Consider the following 24,430-nt stretch of genomic DNA (forward strand, 5'->3'; position numbering starts at 1 on the left):
TGTCTCAAATACAACATTTGCTCAGGTGTGTATGTGACCAGCATGTACACTGGTTCACATATGGTGTGCATATAGTTGACTATATGCACTACATATGCACTGCTTAGGCCTGAGCCTATTATACTTTTGAAATTGCCTATTATGCTTTTGAGCATTGCTCCAGAATTTTCCCTATTATGCTCCAATTATGCCCAGTTGTGTTCCAAATATGCTCATATAAAATTGTGTCTTGACTGCTCTATTAGAGTACCAAATGCACCTGTGAACGTTCTAATACAATATTTCATTATGCGGTGACTGTTCTATTAGAGTATATCGATCTTTAACTAATCTTTTTTCACAACATGGCTGTAAATCTGATTTTTACCATGTTTGCACACTATCCCACTCTGCATCATGCAAAATAGGCAGAGTTTCAGCTTCTCTGATAATCAATGCACAAACATTTTGCCTATAATGCTGATGCCTTTGGTTACCTATTATGCCCCAAATTATGCTGGCATAATTGGCGCAGGCCTAGCTCTACTGTAGTGCATAGGTGTAAATATATATTTTTTTCGTGGTGCATCTATATGGGTGCATTTGATACCAAAATATTTAATGATCAAATCACAAACTTTATATAGTGCAAATCTACTTGTTGATTATTTTAAGCCATTCTCAATACCTTAAATTACAAGAAAATCATTGAAATATTTTCAAAACTGTGCCCTGCTCTAATTAGCAACCCACTAAATTTAAAATGACAAAGCCACATAACTATAGGGTATTAGGCCACTCCAATTGGTAATAATGTTTCTGGTCCTTTGAAAATCAGTTTTAGGTGCGGGCGGGTGGAATTCAGCAACAAAGCAACAATGAAGTGACTGCTCAGAGAATTTTTGTGATTCATTGACTGTTCTATTAGAGTATATCGATCTGTACTATACACTCTACCCAGGTTTTCACTGATAAGATACGAATTATGACACTTAGATAGTTAAATTTAGCAAACTTGTTGCAGCCCAATTATTTGTTTTTAAAATCCAGGTTTTTCAAAAAGTAGGGACCCGCCAATTATGCTCATAATTTTACCTATTATGCTATGCTGCACTGCTAAAAAATTTACCTATTATGCTAAATTTTTTGCTCAATACTTACCTATTATGCTCAAATTATGCCCAATTATTTATGCCTCAGTTCTCATGCTCTGCTAATAATTTCCAGTTTATGGATAAATAATAAGTGGCCGAAGTACAACCTTACTTGTCAAAATGCATATCACAGAAAAGATCGATATACTCTAATAGAACGGTCAGCTATGTGATTGTTCTATTAGAGTTACTGACTGTTCTATTAGAGTATATCGATCTTTCTGTGATAGCTATTTTTATAAGCAAGAATTCGTACTGTTACAAAATATTCTACCTATTATGCTAACATTATGATCAATGCTTTCAGGTACCTATTATGCTCATAATTATGCCAGCATAATCGGCGGGTCCCTATCGAAAAGCTGATGCGGGCACTTTACCCATGTATTTCTGAAATTTCACATTCTCCAAAAAGGATGCGGGCGGTGGACCAGAAACATAATTACCAATTGGAGTGGCCTTATTATAAGTAAGTTATCTTAATAACAGTCGGTGTCTTTCACTACAGCAGGAAGGTGGCTGTTTGACATCATTTGTGGAACATGTTAATTTTTTTTTTTTTTTTTGCAAATTACAATGCAAACATTATCTGCTTGGACAGTGAGAGTTTATCAGTGAAGCATAGAGATGCTGGATGCATGGTGCTTAATGTTGAACACATTATTATGAACATCGTGGATTGAATTTCCTGACATTGCAGCATGCTAAAATTTGTAAGCATATATATTAAGACTGATGGTTTAGAGTAATATTGGTTAAGCAGTATAAAGCTGTCATTATCATTTGTTTACAAACAAGTCATTTATGATACAAGAAAAATATAGCAGGTACGTATAATGGTTCAAGTCTCAACAACACATTCATTATATTGTAAAACCATTTTATGAAGTGTTTACGATTTATTTTCCATGATTATGTACTGTTGATGCAGATAAGATAAGAAAGTTGTAGATTTCTGCACATCAAAAAATTCAATTTAAGACATGCAAACTTTGTTGCAAATACTAATAATGGTAAGCTCCACCAAACATATTATGTGTTGTCTATCACTCTATCTACTGTTGCATTACACTGATAAAAATGTATGTGTGAAATAACTACCCTATGAACATCTAACTGTATACCTATCCTTTACTGTTTGTATATAGGGATGTAGTAATTAAATAGTGCCATCATTCATCATCAGAATCTGAAGTGTCTGTATCTTCTGAACCAGACTCAGTTTTGAAACAGTGCCCTGATGAACTAGTAGTTTCCAACTGTGGTGTTGATGAAATTCCTGTAATGTATATAACAGCACAATAGTTATGACGTACCTATGCTTAATTTAGGTGTGACACTTTTACTTCGTGATAACTGTGTTGAGCATGTTGTATGTTAATAAATAAAAGTGTAAGCATTGCAAGAAATAAACATCATTCAATTTGGTAGCACTGAATTAGGGGTTGCTTACCACATAACAGTTCTGTATGCATAGCCAAATGTAGACGATTGCATTGTCAAACAAAGTACTATACCTGTGAATTTCACTTCAATCTCATCTGCTAAAGCATTGTGTGCAATGCTTGGTTCTCTCAGTGCTTTAACTAGTTTAACCCAGCTTGCTGTGACATCCATCCGAAGCCACACTCGGAACATTTGTGAACAACAAGCTTCTACATGTTTGCCCTCATCACGTTCAATAATATTCAATCTATCATCACTTATCAGTTGTGCTCCTAGATCACGCCACTGTGCTGCTACTTTAGGTCTCACATGATTATTGAGATCAAGAAGTTCTGGTTTGCCTAAAATACAGTACAGATGCTTTATAGATAGACAAGTATATTATGTAATAATTAAGACACACGATAGTGTGTTATGCAGCCAAGTACAGCCAGTGCTAGCACATTACACACAAGTGCATATTTTACAGGAACCAAGTAAATACTATTTTCATCCATTTGTAGCTCAATAGTGTCTAACCCTTTGTTGCTGGTGGGACTCCCTCAGGCTAGTGCACCTTCTGTTCCAAATTTAAAGGGATTATGCACAAATACAAAAGTGATTTGTTGTCTTGCTTACAGGGTCAACTTCATGAAGGGATAGCTTGAAAATTGATTTGTACATGAAGTAAGGTCATACATACTGTAGTGCAAAGTTTGAAAGAAATAGAATTGATACTCATGGAATTACAACAAAATACTCCAATTAAGTGTTACAGATACAAGCTAGTTTCACGAATGAAAATAATTTGTATCGTCACACCTACTAGACAAACCACTGAAAGGATTGAGCTGAAAACTGGAATACAAGTAAATTAATCACTGTAGAAGAGCCTTGCAGTAGTTCAAAAGAAGTTGTATTAAACACTGTGTTAAATAATGTGAAAGCTAACTACGTGTGACCAGTGTGCAATTAAGATACTCTGATAATGCAGTTAACCTACTAGAGAATGCAGTTTTGTTTAAAGTCATCCTGTAAAGAGTTTAGTTACTTAATCTGCAGAGTTCAGCTACAAAAAAAGTTGCACTAAAGAGTTCAGCTGCGTTACTAGCCACCCTGAAGGTGTTCAACTACATTGCAACTCATCCTGTAGAGAGTTCCGTTATGTTGCAAGTCATCCTGTAGAGAGTTCAACTATGATCAAGTCACACTGTAGAGATTTCAGCTACAAACAATTCACTCTGATGAGAGTCCAGCTTTGCCAAGTACATGTACATAAATTTCAGCAATGTACAATAACCCTGTACAAAATAGTGATCCTGTAGCAAGTTCAGCTATGATACAAGTCACCATGTAGAAAGTTCAGCTATGATACAGTCACCCTGTAGAAAGTTCAGCTACAAACAATTCACCCTTTGCTAAGAGTTCAGCTATGTCATCTATATGTTCTGTTTTACTTCAGCTATGTTATCTATGAAGCTATGAAACTAAGTAACCATTTTACTTCTCAACAATATCACACAGATGTAACTAAATATTCCAAACAGTCCATATAAATCAAATTCTTTTTCTTTTTCCTGTATGATAAGATGGCAAGTAATAAAAAGGAAGTAATAAGAAGAAAGGTACAAAGTGAGCCTATGGCAGGCTTTGGGGTTTATGAATACAGAAAGAAGTAATATGTATACCAAAACAGCTAAGTTGTGGTGTATAGCTCTACCAAAATAGACCAGGATGAAAAAGTTGTGAAATTGAAGGTGCTAGCCAAGAATATTTTAAACATGCTGTAGGACCAGGTGCCATCAGCTTGGTGTTGTAAAACCTTAATAAACAAGTATAATTTTTTGACGCTAACTGTGTTCATTAAAAAATTTGCATCATTTCACCCATTTCAAGGCTTCCAGCTTTGATTTCACAATATTCTTACCAGGACAAGGCCGTAATTAAAAAAAAAAAAAAACTTGACTGTTATAGTATCAATAGTAGTTATTGCATGCAGCATTCAATTTATGTTATGCCATGTGTATTATGAACTGTGGCTGCTGAAAAAGCTGTTGAATTGATAGAGGCCGACCAGGTATATTCATGGGGCTATTGAAAAATCATAAAGTAAAGCACCAACAAATACACAGTTGAATTTGAAACCCAAAATTAACAAAAATTGGTATTTGTATGACTTTAGTGAAATGGTTATAGAAATATATAATTCATATCAATGAATAAGCTGATATCAACACTATCACTAATCTAAGGTAGAAGCTGCATAAGTACACTTTAAATAATAGTTAAACATCGAAACACAGGGTTCTATGGAATTTAGAAACCTGCCGAAAGGCCCTGTGTTGTGTCGCACAAGTAAAGCAAGGGTGCTACTACAGGGCCTGAGGGTTCTTAAATTCCATAGAACACTGTGTTTTGATGTCTAACTAATTTAGACCACAGCTCGTTCATGTACCTTCCTGGCTGCTTGTAACATGAGAAATGTAGCGTTTATGAGTAGAACAAGCCCCTGTAACTTGTAACAGCACTTACTATCCAGTGAAATGCCCATGCATTTTCAATATTACAGGTGTGTAATTGCTGTGTTTTGTATCGCCCCAGAGACATGCAGGGATCTATTGAGACATAAACAAGGGATCTACAGGATTTAGATATTTGTAAGTAGCCAATGAAATTCGAGTATTTCAACTTGCTGTGGTCTACTGACTTCTCATAGCATTAAATTCTCTAATACCAGACAGGTTAACAAGACATTATGGCTTATGAAGAGTGTTGCTACAGCACTTGTTTTGAATTAAGTCAGCTAACAATAAGGTGAAACACTATTGTGGACTTGGAATTCTGTAACTTACAGGTTTCTTATACAGAGATGCTGACAATAACAGCAAAGGAACTTAGTAATATCAAGCTTGAGGTGAATATAAGGTCATATACAAAAAGGTCATGGATATGAGGAAGATCTTCTTAGTAAGCATTGTTGTGTTTTTTTTTGTTGTTTTTTTTCTCTCTTAATTTACTTTAGACCTGTGCCAAAATAGAATAGAACAAAGTACTAAGAATAATATGAAAAGAAACAGTTAATGAAGAGTGTTGGAATTGGGAAGGTCAGGTGGACAATAGGCCCCAACTATTTTGAAAAGTGAATTTTGGTTCGCACATTTTGTGACCAAGTAGCTGACATGAAATTTTAGCCACACACAACATGCAATCATTATACCTCCAACAAGAAACCATACAACAGTTTTGATGGTCACATTGTAAAATGTACTGTATTTAACCTGGCACGTGATATCTGTAGTTAAAATTAATTCTAGGGTCGGTGCTATGAAAAGTTTAAGCAGTGTACCACATCCATATTGTTGAAAAATTTTGCTCAAAGGTGGCAACTGATATAGAAGACAGTCTCGCTGTAGAGTATACAGGAGCTGCTAACAGCTGACGATTAGAAAGATGGTGTTAACACTTTGGTCATGTTAGTAATAGTAGATACTAAACAAGCAAAATGAGAGTCAACAATGGTGAATACAGTGTAGTATTTGCCATAATGGGGAGTACCTACAAGGGAATGCATCATAGAAGTATGATGTCTCGCTCTGTAGATAAAAACTTTAATCCTTGTAATTTACAGTAAAATAGATAAAGAGAAGACCATCACATGATCAATATTTTGCAAGTGATAATATATATTGAGCACATACAGTAGGTCAGAACAACAATGAAGAGATAACCTATGCACTGTAGCTGTATGGCTATAGCTGGTGATACCACTTTACAACATCTTTATATAAACACACATGAATAGTATCCCTATCAATAAGACCCTACTAGTTGTGTACATGCATGAATGTTGATCAGTTTATTGCCAACTTTGGTACCCACACCCCAAACATCATTGCTACGTCCCTGATCAGGCAACCATTAACATGGCCTGGCTGTATTAAAACTGACTATATATGTAACCTGACACATGTTCATGGTTGTTAAACAACCATGGCCACAAAACATTCAAACATATACCAGGTTCAAAAAGCAGATTGAATTATGTGGTGTTGAATTGAATTAAACGCGTGATTTGAGTTTTAAAACTTAGATGTCGCCAAAAGTCTATGGAGGCTTGGTGTTGTATATCAGAAGTTTATCAATTTTTTCAAACAATGACCTAGATAAAGTGACTACACATCATAATGTAATTAACATCATTACGTATTATAAGTACAGTGAATGATCATAATAATAATAGTGAGCAAATTGATCATTCACTTACAATACAGTGTAGAACTAACCTTGTTGACAAAGAAGCTCAGGTTTCTGTGAAACAAAGAATGAAACATGTGACACTTTAATCTAAAACCACGTATAAATTAATTTTGCTACATTTAGAAGGTTTTGGATTATTAAGTCATTTCTGTAATGTGACATTGTACAATATTAGAAATCAAGACACACGTTAGTGTGCCGTGTGGCCGAAGAAGCTGATACACAACAGTTAATACATTGACAGGAAGAAAGAAAATGTGATTTTCACACATATGTAGCTCCATGATCTCTTATTCAACTACCTAGTGTAGTGTAAATTATAGGACTAGGCCAAGTAAAGCGAATGACTTCCATACTTACAGCCAATTCTTCCTTTGTGAAGTAGTCCTGCACAAACTGACTTATTCGTGTGAAACTTGCTGAAAACACTGTTCACTCGATTTGATGGCACTATTTTTTATACAATTCACAATGCTTTGTTTTTTGCTCCAGCAAGCAGCAATATGCTCATAAACAATCTATCATCGGTTCTAGGGATCTGCAATACATATCAATACGGTAATATATATCGATATAGCAAATAAGTATCACGATACGATACTGTACTATTGATACATCGAAATGTTCTAGTAGAAACAGTCAGTGATTGCTCTATTACTGTAACAGTGATCTAGATGCTCAAATAGAAAGCCTCTCTATTTACCTGTGCTATAAAATTCAATGTTACGAGAAGCTATACAAGAAGGGGAGGCATGTAAAATGTCCTTTGGAACTCTATCTTTTGGACCTTGATAACAAAACTATTTGTTTACATGAAAAACAATTAAGTTTAAAGGCTGGATCTAGTATTAGACCAGTACAAAGCCTGCAGCTGTGACATGATAGCCCATTAAAATGCCACATGAAACAAATCGTTTTCTCAGCCTGGCAGTAAACAAAATGATATTTCAAGGAGTTCTATTAAAGTTTTGCATTTCCAATCCACACAGTTCTGTAGAATCATGTACTAGAATCATCCTAATGTGTATTGTTTCTTTATTGAAGGTGTATAACAAGGTTATTGAATGATGAAGTTTTAATTGGTTACAGATGGACATAAAATCATTGGAATATCAGAAGGTATCTTTACAGTACTAACTAGATTTGATCAATATTGCAAAGATAATTGTTTAATTTATGTATATACATAGGGATTTTAATGATTTTGTGTCCATCTGTAATCAATTAAAACTTCACCATTCAATAACTTTTATTATACACCTTTGATAAAGAAATAATACACATCAGGATTATCCTTGTACATGATACTATAGAACTGTGTGTATTGGAAATGCAAAACTTTAATAGAACCCCTTGAAAATAGCATTTTCAGTTATTTTTGTCAACATCCAGGCTGAGAAAACGATTTGTTTCATGTGGAATTTTAATGGGCTATCATGTCACAGCTTCAGGCTTTGTACTGGTCTAATACTAGATCCAGCCTTTAAACTTGATTGTTTTCCATGTAAACAAATAGTTTTGTTGTCAAGGCCCAAAAAGTAGGGTTCCTTCCAAAGGACTTTTTACATGCCTCCCCTTCTAAAATCACTTAGTTCACGTGCTACAAACCACATAAGAAATTTGGTGCTTTTATCAAAAGTGAACGGTTTTGTGGCTTAGGCACTGGATACTTTGGCATTGAATAATTGTTAGAGCTAATGTACCAAAGGAGGGACTTTCCCACTGAGCTATGCTGTAATACTATTATTCATATCTTGCTTCACTACTTTTTATGGCATAGATCCCTACTTCATTTTTAAATCAACAATTTAAAAAAAATACTAGTTTGTTTGGTTTTTGTTTTATAGCACAGCTAACTACAGTGTAACTTGTGACTGTTCTATTAGAATATCATACATGACTGTTGTGTTAAAGTGACTGTTGTATTAGAGTATCTTGAGTCTGCAAAGGAGTGTGCAGCTAGCTAGACCAATAAGTCGTGAGGGAATCTTGTTTATTGTGATGTAAATAGCTAGACTGTTAAGAGGTATGCATGGTCTCCATACTCTATCACTATTAGTTCACCTAGATCTTTATTTGATGGGTGTGACGCCAGCCTGTCGCAATCGGATCCCAATTGCAAGGTTGCAGCTAGTATACCACTTATAGCAGTGTCAGGACTGAAGCACTTCCGAAACCCATTCTGAAATAACTCTGTGGTGTCTAGCTAAATATTCAACTGAAGTAAAGTGTTGATATGGAAAATTAATGCCTCAATATGGTTTTGTTGGATGAAAAAGAAGACAAGCAGCCTGATTGAAGATAAAAGAAAAGACAAGGCGCAGAGGGCCTACACTCATCGGAACCCAAAAAGGCACATCCCACTAGTGAGTTTGTTATTGTGGCATAAAATGGTGGCCATGCACTGCTTCATTTGGCCTCTAGCTTTGTGACTGTAATTACATAGTCAGGCATTCAGTCTAAAACTCAAGTTTTGGTGATTTTTAAAAATTCTATATCATAAGTCTTTTGTTACAATTAATGCTGTATTATACATTATATGGACTAGTAATGCAACACTTACTAAATGTGACCGTCTCAGCAAAAACCCGACTTGTTCGCACAAGGGTTTTACTCTTTTCACCACCTTTCATAACCCTTACGTAATATTAAGCTCAAAAGCATCCAGACTTCCTACTGTAGTTGTTGCTCTCTCTCTTCGACTTTAGGGCACGCATCTAATAGTTGCCGTGAGTAGTCGACTTTAGGGGATGCGTCCAGTAGTTGCCGCGAGTAGTAGACTTTAGGGGAAGCGTCCAGTAGTTGCCACAAGTAGTAGACTTTAGGGGAAGTGTCTAGTAGTGTTAGCGTTAGGGTTAGGGTTAGAGTTCAGCTTTGGTTTCTTCTTCACCTTTAGGGTTAGGTTCTTCTTACTATATACAGCTTATTTCGTTAGTCACATTTATAAGATACAAAAGAAGGGAATCAAGGGAGCTAGCAGCGGTAGCATAATCGGTAGAACACTTGACCATCACACTGGGATCCTGGGTTCGATCCCCTTTCAATATAGCACTTTTTTTTCCACCTTTTTGGTTCACCGTTTTTTGTCTAAGTTCTGTAGGGTTATGAAATAGGGTGAAAAGAGTGATACCCATTCGCACAAGCTTGCGTATTGAGAAAATTGAAATTTGAAAAATAATTCGTAAAATTACGCATGCTACAAAATAAAACTACGCAAGTTTTTATCGGGCCAGTACTTGAAGAAGGAAGACTCAAATCGACTAAAATGATATACCATCTTATTCGCCTGCTCATGGAGAGTTCGAAAAGCTTTGTTTGGTTTCTCTAGCTCAAACGGTATGCGTGTCACGTGCATTTGTTTACGATGCGGTAAACGTAAACAAGATTGTCATCATTTCTTCTACCAAACCGCCTTCATATCCAATATGCGCAAGTATCTACAGACATAATACTATACCTTGGCTGATGTGCGGAGCCATGATGAACATTTTAAGCCAAATTGCAACATTGTAGACTAATTCAAACGGAAGTTATGGCTGCGAACAGGGCCGCCCAGAGAAATTAAGGGGCCCAGGGCAAAGAGTTAAAGTGGGGCCCTTGACCCAAGTTGTAGGGTGAAGACCAAAAAAAAAAAAAAAAAAAGGTCACAACCTGCTGGCAATGACAATAACTACCCATCACCAACCATATCTTCTTATCTATAAGCTTGCTACACTGCTCCTCTGAAGAATACTGTGACTGCTCTATTAGAGTATTTATATCTGACTGCTCTATTAGAGTATATCGATCTTTTAAACAGGTATTCAGGGGGCCCTTCATGGGGCCTCCTGGGGCCCCTTTCAGGCTGGGGCCCGAGGCAAAATGCCCCAGTTGCCCCCCCCCCCCCCCCCCTGTGGGCGGCCCTGGCTGCGAATGTAAGCGCCTGTAGTTTATTTCCAGTATAGTCGCTGTACAAATCGATTACCTTGCTCTTCCTACTGTCTATTGCTATAATTCCAAAACTACACACCACAGAAGGCTCAAACTTTGGTGGTCCATTCCTTGGACAATGCTGATATTGCTGAGTGGATAAAAAAATTTTTTTTAATTGTGAGAACAAGTCGGGTTTTTGCTGAGACGGTCACAAATATCAAATTATATCTTTACATACTGTATAAATGTAGTCACAACACTATGCTAGAAATTATCCACATGTACAAGGTGTGTTGGAACCATTGGTCATAATTGCAATAATATAGGATTCAGACAATAAAGATTAAGTATGGCATGATGAATATCATTTACATAACAAGCATTATACCAAATAAAACTTGTCATTTACCTTCAATTTATCTTCAAACCAAATTTTATGTGATTCGTTCATCGTGGTAAGCTTTTTAAAGACACAACGTGAACAATCATCTTGTGCTGAATTCATCAGTTTAGTCATGTGTTTACTTCCATATTCACACACAGAACACCAAAATCCGTAGCAAAGTGTAGAATTCTTCAAGTCAAATTTCTTACAAACTCTTACCAGTGCCTGAGTTATTTTGCTTCAAATTTGGTAATGGAATGAAGGGTTTGATGGATGCCTCAATTGAATTTCCAAATACAAGATTCTGTCCAGTAGGGTCACGTACTGATTAGAGTCTGTGAGAAAGGTAATCAAACTATCAAATATCTCTTCTTTATTGTTTAAAGGCTCCCATGAAGAGTTGTCTTTTAAAAGTTGAACAACAAGACAGCAAAATACTCCTCTTGGCAGTGTCCCAACTTCAAATTGCACAAGCAATGGATGCACGTTAGTGTTTCCAGTAGATGTCTTTCCATACTGTTGTAGAATTGTCATTTCATTACATTTAATGGCTGGAAGAGTAAATGGCATAAAATAAGCTGCTTTTTTCTTAAGTGTTGCAATGATTCATAAATGTTCCAAAAGGTCCAAAAATGACTCATGTGGTATGTCTTTAGCCTCATCAACACTTATTTCTTTAATTAATTTTTCACTCAATATGCCAGTGGTATTAAATTGCTCTACCAGATCATAATTTCGAAGTACTTTGCTCTTTAATCTACAGCACATTAATTTGGCAAGTGTTATAAACAGCCAGTTTGGATCAGCAATAACATATTTTCTCATGCTCTTCACTTTGTGGAAATACAGCAACATGCCATGATTGTGATGAAATTTTAAGGCAGTTTCAATTTCTTTTTTATCCATCTTCTTACTTCTTGCCATCATCTTATCAGAAACCATCAAAACCTCATCAAAAAGGAGATAACATCTGTTCTGTTGCTTGCACATTGTACGGATCTCTAATTCCAACAGGACCCATGGCAAAGGAACTAAAATTTCATCAACTTCATTTTCAAGGCTGTCGTGAATATTTGAACGAATTTCTTGGACTGGTACCAAACAGTCAGCTTCATTAAGTGCATTGACCTTGAATAAGATTTCACCATTATGGGTCCAAACTTTTAAATGTTTGCTCAAATTCATTTCTTTTATCAGATCATGTATTGCTTTTTCAATTTCATTGATACTTTTGACTTTAGCCTGATCTAAATGTGTCCCCAAAATGCATAACTCAGACTCAAAACAAGATGCTGAGTTTTCTTTGTTAAACTGTAAGCCAGCAAGAAGTGTATCTTTGCTAACTGCTGAATCTTTAAGAACAGAGAGCAAGCATTTAATCAAATGCAAATGCGTATATTGTGTTGTACGTGTCTCATACTCCTTATTACTGTGATGTACTGTAACTAGTTCATTAAGATTATTGCACATATTAAGAACTATAAATGTAACTTTAGACAGTTTGTTGATTGCAGGCAACAGATTAATAAACTCTGGCTGCCCACCTGAGTCCATCAGTGTAAGGACATTCCACGTAGGAGAAACTTGTTCACCAGGTGTAGAGTACACTGGGTCAGTGGAATATAAACAGGCTTCCACTCCCAGTTCACTGTGTTTAGAGTAACGGTGTTCAGAGTAAGTGGATGATGAAAATGTTGCAAATGATGATTCAGACAATGGAAAATGGTGTTCATGAATGGGAACATCTTCACCTTTCTTGAGTAGTTGTAGATGTAAACGAGATCTTAGTTGGCGAATCTCCTCAGTTTCATCGAGTTCTAACCACTTTCTTCCACTGACATCAATTTTGTTAGGTATCACTACTTTTTCTGTAGTAGCAACTTCAGTGGTATGGTACTCAAGTTTTACTTTCTTTCCTTTGAGCAACTGAACAAATGTTGATTTTCCAACTTTTGAAGCTCCAGCAAACAAAATTTTTAAATGCCTTAACCGTACAGAATAACCGCCTCTCTTAGCATCATCAATGTATTTTCTGAAGTCTGTAGCAAAAAACATTGTATGACATGTCTTAGCACAGAACAGTACCACCAAGTTCATTACATCTACTTTAAAATACAAGGTCTGCAATAACTGTGGAATTAGGGTAGAAAAATATCCCATCACATAACGGGTCATATCTCAAAACCGAAACACAATAATATCTATATTCTGTAACTTGTACTGCAAAGCAAAGTAAACATTTTACAAATGTAAAACTTCATGGTCATAGTACAACAGCATGACAACTTGCAAGTCATGAAAATTGAGAAGTGTATGCAATTTTATGTGCTTACATAAAATAAAATAGCCACATTTTGCAGACCTACCACCTGTAGTATAAATATATGTTAATGCCATTAGTGGTATAGCCAAACTTTTAGCCATGCCCGGGCACTGGGCGGGCAAGCCATTCTACTATGTGCAACAAACATACACAGGTCCATCTTCATATTGACATCAATAGACGTTTTAAAATGTGTCATGCATCGCTATCTACATATATACTCTACCTACACTAAGATAATAGCCTTACTAATGGCGAATGCTAGCTACCTATTGTCTTTTTATCACATGCATACAGTAGTGTCTTAATACCAGACAAGCAGGGTATTTGAATGAAGGCACGGAGCGCTTGTAGTAGACTACTCGCATCAAGTGATAACTTTAAACTGGAGATAATCAGTCTACAAACAGGAAAAAGAAATACATGCCAACTATAAACAAGCACTCCATACCACCCAAAATATCAGTCTAACCTTCAGTATGCATACATGAAGCTTGAATGGGTTCCCACATTTCATAGCATCAATTTAAGTTTTCATCAAGGATTTCATTCACATAGTCCACACTTCACCACAAACATGAAGACACACTGTCCCTATCTGTATAGAAATTTTTCTTTCTTTTGTCCTTTTTAACGATGCTGATTGTGTTTTAGTCATGTAATCTCATTCCTATTTATTGCTTTCATTCACCATTAATATCACAATCGAATAACTTACAGTAAAATCCCAGGGGGAAACCCGGTTACTGCTGACCAGCCAGAAAGAAAGCATTAGCGAAGTGGACACACAGTAAATTGTGTTAGCTATTCTTGTTCATCTGTGATTCAGCCCACCTCCTTAATTACCCTGGGTAGCTGATGGTAGGGCAAAGTGACTTAATGCCTGGGTCTGGCTATGCCACTGTGTTACTGCAGTTTATTTAGTACATATTATTTTCTCAGCTGTTGACAGAAGTTAAATATATAGGGGGGGTGGCAGAGGGTGTTCCACTCCCCCATTAATATTAGTGTAAAATACAAAGCCACTTGCTCCAAAGCCAGCTGGATGATCATGTTTCCCATGGTGATGGCAACTAAGCAAAATCTCTATTAGCAAACTTTTGAGGAGAAAATGTGAAAAAGCTAAGAACAATGTGGTAATGATTGATTCAGACTCTGCAGATGAAGAAATGGTATGCGAAGAAAGCTTTTCAATGACAAGTCAATTTCCACTATCAGTGAGCTGCCATGTGAACACTGTTAGCCACCACATGGCAGACACTAGTTTGAATGATTCTATAACAGTAAGTCCATTGTATTAGGTATTAATAAACATAGCTAAATGGCTATTTCTTCGTAGTGTTTCAATGGCAAATTGTATGGAAGCCCTGAGAGTGGACCAACAGAGCCCACAATTGTAACGGCTGAACCCACGCAAACACTGCCAACTACTAGCAACCACTGTGGCCATGTAACTGATAGAGTGACTGATACAAGCGATTCTGAATCTACAGACAGCGACACCATGGAGCCTGTCATGGACTGTGAAAATTTACAAGCCTCACAGAGAACAAGTATAAACAGACCTTTTGAATTAAATTCTCCCTGCAACTACATAGTGTGCACCAAACCAGCCAATCAAAGTAGAAGGTTCTAGAGTTTTGCAACAAGAAAAGCAATCAAAATTTTACAGCAGGAAAATTCAAACTGCTTGGTACAAGAAGTATCAATGGATAACAGTCTGTTCTGTTCATCACAGAATATTTTGTAGATTATGCTGTAGTGCAAAGCAACATAGTTTATTAACTAGACCTGATCGTTACTCTAAATCTTCATTTCTCAATGGCGGGTTTAACAAATTGGAAGAAGGAATTGCAAAAGTTTTCAGAACATGAGTGTAATGATACACATCATGAAGCTACAGACATATTGGCAGCAAAAAATTCAGGCGTGCATATTGGAGCTATTACCAGTGACCTGAAAGCTGCAGAAATGGCATTTCACAGAACCATGCTTATGAACGTTTTGTTAGGCATAAAATATCTAGGGTTAGCATTGTGGGGACATGATGAAAGAGCTGACAGCTTTGAAGGCAATATATATCAACTTTTATTGCTGGAAGCAAAAGGAGATTGCAAAATGAAAGCCTGGCTATAGACAGAAGTGGGTATATCTCACCAGAGGCAATGATACGATCAAACTCATGGGAAAGGCAATATGTGATGAGATATTAGCTGAAATTTAAGGTCCAAGGTAGTATGCAGTTATTGCTGATGAAGCAACGGATATTTCTCACACTGAGCAAATGTCTTATCTATCAGGTGGGTAAATTATATGTACCAGATTATTGAGGATGCTCCAGCTCTTGCGGAGTTGCCAAACACAAAAACCTTAACAATTTACAAGGAAATAAAAGGAATTCTTGGTCAATGTGTCCTACCTCTTTCACAATGTAAAGGACAAGCCTATGATGGTGCAAGTAACATTAGCGGAATCAGAAATGAGTTTCAAGCACTGTTTAAACAAGAAAAGGGTAAGCTTTATCTGCCCACTGTTTGGTGCATAACTTGAATTTATATCTTCAAGGTGCTTCAAGAAAATGCAAAATTCTAAGAAACACCATGGATTTTGTTCATGAGCCTGTTCAGCTAATCAAATTTTCACCAAAGAGGTTACAGATTTTGAAAGATTTAAAAAGGATATAACACTAAGTAGCGGGGAATATACTCCATCTCTTAGTGTGCTGCATCAAACAAGTTGGACTGTGAGGCATGCATCAATATCTAGTATACTATAAAACTACAAGGTGTTGCAGACTACTTTGGGGGAAGTACAGGATGGGCATGATGAATATGCTGCTAAAGCCAGTGGGCTATTCAGTAAATTGGAACAATTTGAAACATATTTGGATTACAGTTGGCCCATGTTTTATTTGCCCCTGCTGAGCAGCTTTCCTTTAATGTCCAGGCTGTAGATATCACTGTAAGAGAGGCAGTTAAGGGTTCTGTGCTGTTGGTATCACATCTGAAATCACTAAGAACAGACACAATGTTTAATCAATTTTATGAAAAAACAATAAGCAAATTTCAGTCATTAACAGATCAGCCAAAGCTTCCCAGAAACCGTAAATTGCCAAAATGGCTAGAGTCTGGAACACCAGCTCATCAATATCAATGTGCAAGAGATTTGCATCATCAGGCTTATTATGAGGCATTGGATTTTGTGTCTGAGGAAGTTAATAGAAGATCTGAACAAGAAGATCTTTTTTAGTCAAGGAAATTGAATTGTTGATGCTGAATGCTGCAAATGGAAATTTTATGGATAGCATTCCTGACAATATCACTAATTTCTTACAGAATCAGTTTGATCTGAATCAATTAAAAGTTCAGCTTTGTATGATACCAGATATGATAAAGACTGCATTTGACAGTTCTGTGAAGAAAGTAATCAATGTAAGAACTATTTCAAGTGCTATCTTACAATCAGGTATTTATCTAATTAGGGTTGTTACATAACTGTTCTGCACAACTGTACTGTATTTGCCCAAGTGTGCTGTATTTGTCCAATTATTTGCATAACTGTACTGTATTTGCCCAAGTGTGCCTTATTTGTCCAATTATTTGCACAACTGTACTGTATTTACCCAATTAGCTGCATACTACAGTTATGCAGCTAATTGACACTATATGGAAAATAGAGCACATGGCGATACTTTGATTCTCCCACACAAGGTACAATAAAGTTACAGATTAAGTTTGTGTGGTGGTAATGTTGAAGTGGGTAAGAATTAAACATTTAAACCTCATTGATGTGTGTCGGGTTGACTGGGTGACACCACATTACCACTGCAGGAGGCAGCAATGAAGGCTTACTGAGGCCTAGCAGGGAAATGTGGTCTGGGTTTAGGTTGCTCTTTGGAGCTACGGTACAGATTTAATCCAACATCGCTATCGCGATGGCATAACTCGAAAGCATGGCACCACTCGATATCAAGTGATTTAGTGCCATGCCCCTCAATGCTCTAGAGTTTTGTCGATTCAAAGGTTTCTAACTCGCTAGAAAAGTGACTTGCACTCGAAGCTCTAGACCTAGCCTAAATTTTGCCGTAGCTCCCTAGTTTAATATTCCTACCATACATGCAGCTGACACTGAACTAGCGTACTAATTAAAACAAGCATACTATTACGTTACTTACTCCTGTTAATTTTTTCTTCATTTTGTAGGTGAACACCCTCAACTGAGAAAGATGCACTGAGGAAAGAACGTGAAACTCTTCAACTACTAACTGCTGATAAACACCGATCCCACCCTAATTCTACAAACTAATTATATGGTGTATGCCAACATATTCATGCAGATTGTTGTAAACTCATTTTATTGTTGTAATATTATTTCAACTTTCTATTACGTATCTGAAAGGTATAAAATATCAAGGCGAGTGTTTTAATGTTTGTAAATATGTACGACATCTTCTGTGGCTTGGCTTTATTTCACTGTCCACTTCGATGGCTTTCAGTCTACACGTCTGACACCACTAGGGCCATGCCTGCAAATAATATACACATCAGCATTCATGTACGTACATCCCTACCACTTACTTAGCAGCGAATTTGAGCGTTTTGTGTTTGCCCAACTATGTTCAGCACCTTTGGCTTTCACGTCGGCTTTTGTTTCGTCTTCAGTGGCTTTCTTAACACATCCAACACTACCAACCAGGCCATTCCTACAATGTCAGCATTCACGTACGCACATAGCAGCAGTTGGCACTTCTTAATTCCACCTGTAGCGAAAATACAAAAGGTTAATATCAGTAATAACGACCTTAAATATTCAGTTCAGTCTTACAGAGTTGGTTTTCTACAGATTTCAGTTCGAATGTAATTGTAGCCTATCAAGCACTCATACAAGTTTAATCGAGTGCTCGATTGACAAAAGCTAGAGTCCTCGAGAAAAAGATCGAGCGAGACTTCACGAGTATTTGAGCAGGATCAATCACACTCGCCTGCGAGTGTGACGTTGGATCAAATCTGTACCGTATATGGTCTCCTGAAACAATCGTGTGGAAAGAAAGAAAGGTCATTTACATTATATATGAACACCTGGTACATATATGTAGGTAGAAGTACGTACATCTGGTCAAGGGAGCATGCAACTCTGTAAATGAAATTATAACATGGCTGTTTTGTACTATAAAAGTACATTTTAAAATTAGGGCATCTTATGGAGGCAGATGTTTGAATACACCGTTTACCAGCACAACAAAGCAAAGTTATGGAGGACAGCCTTTTTACATTTGCTAGTGACATGAATTACTCCGGTGGACTGTTACTTTGGCTCGACAGACATCCTATTGCAGTGCACTTCAGTGTATATCTGTGTTGCATATGTAAGAATGATGTAACAGATGATATCTAATCCAAAACAGCCAAGCTGTGAAAAAGGGTGTGGCTTTGAAAAATATAGGCAATGCTAATGTATCACTACATGTTAAACTGCTATCCACATGGTTTATGTAAGTCAAAGCTACCAAGCTGTGAAAAGGGCCTGGAGTTCCAAAAAGACATGGTGTTTCAAAAGTGGTGGCTAACTGCAATGATCTTCATGTCAATCAATTAAATATGACAGTGTGATTTGACATTCAGTACACACATGTGGTTTTGGGGAGCCACAAAATCCTTTCATAGCTTGGTACCTCTGGTACAATTATCACTTCTTGTTATTTCAAGACTTAAAGCCAGCCTAAAACTCGCTTTGGAGTTCGCCTTTTATCTATATTACTTTGAGCAATTGCAGCTAAGAACATTTGGTAGTTTGCATAACGTTCATATTCAATTTATTGTGTTCCTGTTATCCATTGTACCAGTGTGATCTTCATGAATTTGCGAAGGTGATTGCTCTGTTAGAGTATCTTTATGGTGCTTTTTTTACACTTTTGTAGTATAACACTACAGTTTTGAAATTACAACCACAAAATGTCTAAACTGTGATGGCTATCCATGTACCGATTGTTTATTTTTCACATAAATGGAATACCCTATAGGTGTAGCCAATAATTCATATTGGAGAATCTGTACCATACAATAGACAAATTTCATAATAAATCATGTGACGCCCAGACTGGGCAAGCTCGGTTACATGGCTACCACAAATTGTGGTTTGCAAGGTGGTTTACGAGGTGAATTCCCAGCAACTGAACAGTTTGTACTCCAACTAATTCGTGGACAGTAGAAGCGTTGAAAAAATACTTAAGGGAACACGGTGGTCGTATTAGCGGAAGAAAACACAAACTTTTGGAAAGGTAAGCAGGGACTACTTCTCTTAAAATAAACTGTACGTACTGGCTATTTTTGGTTCCACACAAGTAAGTATGAAAACCGTTACTAAGTAGCAATATTTGTACTCATTAAGGGTAAGGTTCTACCACCATAATGTGGAAGCAGCAAAAGGAAAGTCCAGGACAGCAACACCTTTTGGCAGTGTTGTAGCTAGTCATACTTCTCCACCCGTTTGGCCTGCAACTGGATGGTCCACCTTACCGACAGAATTCCCAATTGTTACAACAAATGTAATCCTGAAATACCTGCTGAAGACTGGAGAAAAAGTTCCTGGTAAAGAATCAATGTATGTTATAAAGTTGTTTTTGAGCTCTTGTAGGTAGTGACAATGTTGTTGTTGTACAGAAACCTCTGAGAAGAGGTTATGATTTCTTTTTCTGTGGCTATTTGCATGAAGTTGAGATCCACAAGGAGGAGGACATGTGGTATGTGCAATCAAAATGTTGGGCATCACAATGAAAATCTGTGAAATATAATCAGAAAGTAATGATATCAAATGAAGGTGTGGAGTACGCAGCCTGTTATTCTTGTCCAGCAGGCAGAAATAGGGGATTTTGCCAACATGTTTTTGCTGTACTACTTGTTCTTGAGAAATACTGTCTCAAGACGACAGAAGTAAGTAATGAATTGCCAGGCCCACAGTCGTGTACATCTGTAAAACAAGTTTGGGGACCAAGGAAGCGTGATGTTGATCCCAAACCAATTATGCAGACAACTGTTGAACATGCAAAGGGTGAAACAGAACGTAAAAAAATGGCTATAAAATGCACATTGTATGAAGCAAGAGATGAAGTGACACAAGAAGTAACTGCTGACGATATCATAACTTTCAAAAACTCATTAGAAACAAGTAGCCGTTTGTTTAGTATTTTGCCAGAAGTAGATACTGATGTTACATTTATCAGGACTTAGTTTGGACTATATAGTACCACAGGGCAGTGTACTGTCATGCCACTTACCTGTAATGTCAACACTATCTGATATTCAACTACCTGAACTAGTTACTGAACAATTATCCTATTCACAACCACAAACAGTCATTGATACTGGCAAGCAGATGTTACCCTTTTGTGACCATGTAAATTGCACACTATTGCCAATGGCAGTAATATCACTCAATGAATAACGTCAAATAGAGCAAGCAACACTAGGACAGCGCATAACTGTGATTTGTGGAATACCATACCATTACTCTTACTTCTTCTAACTTTAAGCGTATTTGTAGCTGAGAAAAATCTATATTCATTTGTGGGTTCTTTACTAAATCCCCCTGACTTGAGTCACTTGCCTGCAATACAGTATGGTAGGTACTATGAAGGTGTGGCAGCTAGTTCATATCTTGCAATGCATGTGAACAATGGAATTCCTATTTCAATGAGAACTTGCGGCCTAGTATTGCATACCAAGTACAAGTTCTTGGGTGCCAGCCCTGACCGTCTAGTCAATGTTAATGGAAGCTAGTAATAAAGTGTCCATATTCAGTCTTTGGACAGACAGTCACACAAGCATGCAGTAATCCTCACTTTTGTTGTAAACTAGTAGAGGAAAGGCCACAGCTGAAGTAAGATCACGAATACATGTACCAGATTCAAGGTCAGCTTGCCATTACTGGAATAGAATGGTGTGACCTTGTATCACCTTTTTTATTACCTACATACAAAGGCAAAATGAGTGAACAAAATACTATCATTTTGACATACATGTAACATAAAGAAACACCCATAGCTTAAGTATCATTGGGTTTACTGCAAAGAAGCAATGATATGATCTTTGCAAGGCTGTTGTCTCATTGCTTGTCTTTTCGTGTTGAAGGGATTTAGTGCCACAGAGACACAATTGGTGAGTTTAACTATACATGTATTTGTGTTGTAAAACTTAATTTTAAAATGGCAATTAGCACATGCCATGCATTTGACCAGTAGAATCTCTCATGATTATTAGACATTGGACCAGGGTAAAAATTTTACTGTTATATTTAGAGGTTGTAGCATTTGTATCTTAGTATCTTAATAAATAATCTTCCATGGTCACTAATCACTAATAGTACAGTGAAAACTAGTCATCATTCAGGTAGGGACAAAATTTTCTGACCTAGCGTATTAAGGAGGTGGCTGCCTTACAATGGTAAGAAGCATGCTGTTCTAACTGGCTATAGAGATGGATTTAGTGTGTGACAGCGTATGAGACAGGGAGTGCGGGGGCAGCCAATCTGTTAGAGCACCAAATGTGCTGCTTTAGATGTAGGCAGTTGGCTGTCAGCCCAAAGTGTAAAAATGTTCACTTTTGGTCCTTATAAGCTCCGGATGAAGAAAGTGATGAAGTCATTATCCATAGGATACATATTTTTCAGAGTAACCGTTTCAGTTCTACTATATAGTAGCCAGGCATAAGATGAACATAACACAGCATTCCAGTGGTTTAGTGGTGACCACAACACTGCCTGAGTTAAACTGTGGTGAGATTTGAGATTACCAGAAACCCTGGAATGCCTTCAACACATGAAATGCCAAATATCTAATGCCTGGCTTTTATCCACAGTGGACCTGTCTTGGTGGCCACTTGTACAGAAGGGAAACAGCTGCCTTATAACCTTGCAAGCGAAACAGTTGCCACACCCATTAATTATCAATTTTTAAAATCTTGAGCAAAATTGTGAGTGCGAGCAAGTGCGATGTTGTGCTTCAGCAGTGCCGTGTATATGGTAGCCATTTCAGATACTGCCTAGTAGTGACACATCATGAGTATTTAAGTCACAATGCATTTCTTTATTATCCATCAAATACAATCCCTGAATGTGGTGTTTTGTGTGCAGAGCAATCTGCCACAAGAAGTGACCTGAGTAAGGTTTCAGTGTATATTGTTAACCATTAATATTGTTCACCATTGTTAACCGTATGTACAGTGAAACCTCACTTAGCGACCACCTCTTTAATAAGACCACCTTGTTATATTGGCCACCTCTAGTAGGTTCCAAATATAGCTAAGCAGAACTTTATGACCTCATTAATAAGGCCACCTTGCTATTCAGACCAAATATTTTAGTCCCAGAGCTGGCCCTATTAATGAGGTTTCACTGTACTTATGTGCATTTTTATTTTTCATAACTTTTCTTCAGGTTTACTAATGGGCATTATGAAGCATTGTTGACTGGTCTGTGCATAATGTGGCGATTTGAAATGCTAAAACAGTACGTAGCATATCTTGCATGTACATGTTGTAATGTGTTGTAAAGTGTCCACACATTTTGATCTTAGAAATAAAGTTGCATTCTCTATAAATACTCAGTTCCATTGTGCCACTAGGTCATTAGTGGGTTGAGTATGCATGATCCAGGACATTTGGGTCACATTTTGTCTTGGCCAAGTGGATCTCATCCACTGACAGAATATACAGGATCAGATCATGTGTATAAATTACGGTGGAACTTGTTTATTGCCACCTTTACTCAATAAGCAGGTAGCAGCGTATAAATTCTCAATTTGGAATTGGCTTTTCAATAGAGGTTGTCTTTCTATACTGGTGGCCATTAAGACAGGTTGTACTGATGGGGGTACACTAGAGATCTAACGATATCCTCCACTTAGTGTCGTTTGATAGTGATGCAATGGAGACTATGTATTGTTGTATTTAAATACTATACTATTATACTACAACTACAGCACATAATTATAACAGAAATGCTTGTTAACTGTTTAGACATACTGGAGCCACACCTACTCATCTGGATTCTACAAAATTAATGGAGTTATACCAGTTTGTTGTCATTGCATGTACTCGTTACTCCCATTATGATTGGATGAATATACATGCCGTCGTGTGAGACTTGCTACCATGGCGGGCCACTGGAGAAAATTTTCATAGCAGTTATATCACAGTCATTATTGTACAATTCTTACATTATTGTTGTGAAAACTGTTTGGTATTCATGTGTCCTCTGTATGTTGTAATTGCATGTGTAATTTTGTGTGGAGGTGCTATAAAATGCATGGTGACAATTGTAAATTACCAAGTGGTTTTGCACACTTCCTTTTAGGCTAGCTACATAATTATGCTAATTACTCACAGCTTGTGTCAACAACTGGTAACTGCAATTGTGCTCTGTGTCATTCTTTAAGCCTCACCCTTAGAGAGCAAATTACGTGGGGGGTGACAAAATTTTAAATTTCAAATCAAACGATGGTATGCAGCACCATAGATTATAGACTACAACCTATGGCAGCACACTTCTTTGTGGCTACATGCACTGATTAACACACAGCGCCAGTTCATCAATAACCAGTGACCACAGTTGTGCTCTACATCATTCTTTAAATTCCAAGTTAAATTCTAACACAGAGTAAATTACATGGGGGCCACTAAATTCAAATTTCAAACTAGCCATTCTTGAAAACATGTTTCAATCTCAATGAAACTTTTAGAACAGTTTAAAAACACATTGCCCTACATGCCAAGTGAGTTTTGCGGAAAACAACAATATGGTTTTTATATTTGGCCTTTAGGTCGACTAAGGACGACTGAAACTTTGTTTGGTGCTGAACTTACTACTGTAGGGTAATGATGTACGATGAAATTGACGATGTGAATCTTGAGGCAATCGAGATAGTACTGAAGCGATAGCAGGGCAATCAATGTTCATAATGCACAAAGGAATGCAAGGCATACACCTATGGTTGTGTCTAAC

The 24,430-nt window shown here is 37.0% G+C and overlaps 1 protein-coding gene, 1 long non-coding RNA gene and 1 pseudogene across 2 annotated transcripts; 1 reads left to right on the forward strand and 2 right to left on the reverse strand.

Moving 5' to 3' along the window:
• Nucleotides 1-1,996: 1,996 nt before the first annotated feature.
• LOC136247237 (uncharacterized) lies at nt 1,997-13,134 on the reverse strand. Its single transcript, XM_066038871.1, has 4 exons — nt 11,137-13,134; nt 6,842-6,866; nt 2,651-2,920; nt 1,997-2,412 (listed from the first exon to the last, which is right to left on the reverse strand). Exons 1-4 carry the CDS (start codon nt 11,242-11,244, stop codon nt 2,306-2,308), a joined length of 510 nt encoding a protein of 169 aa, XP_065894943.1. The 5' UTR covers nt 11,245-13,134; the 3' UTR covers nt 1,997-2,305.
• Nucleotides 4,954-5,834, forward strand: LOC136244787 (uncharacterized). Its single transcript, XR_010695573.1, has 3 exons — nt 4,954-5,215; nt 5,275-5,372; nt 5,426-5,834. It is a non-coding gene; the product is annotated as an uncharacterized lncRNA (long non-coding RNA).
• On the reverse strand, nt 11,353-13,287 carry LOC136248062 (uncharacterized; annotated as a pseudogene).
• Nucleotides 13,288-24,430: the final 11,143 nt, after the last annotated feature.

Source organism: Dysidea avara, chromosome 2 (genome assembly GCF_963678975.1).
Source record: "Dysidea avara chromosome 2, odDysAvar1.4, whole genome shotgun sequence".
In the NCBI taxonomy this organism is placed as follows: domain Eukaryota; kingdom Metazoa; phylum Porifera; class Demospongiae; order Dictyoceratida; family Dysideidae; genus Dysidea; species Dysidea avara.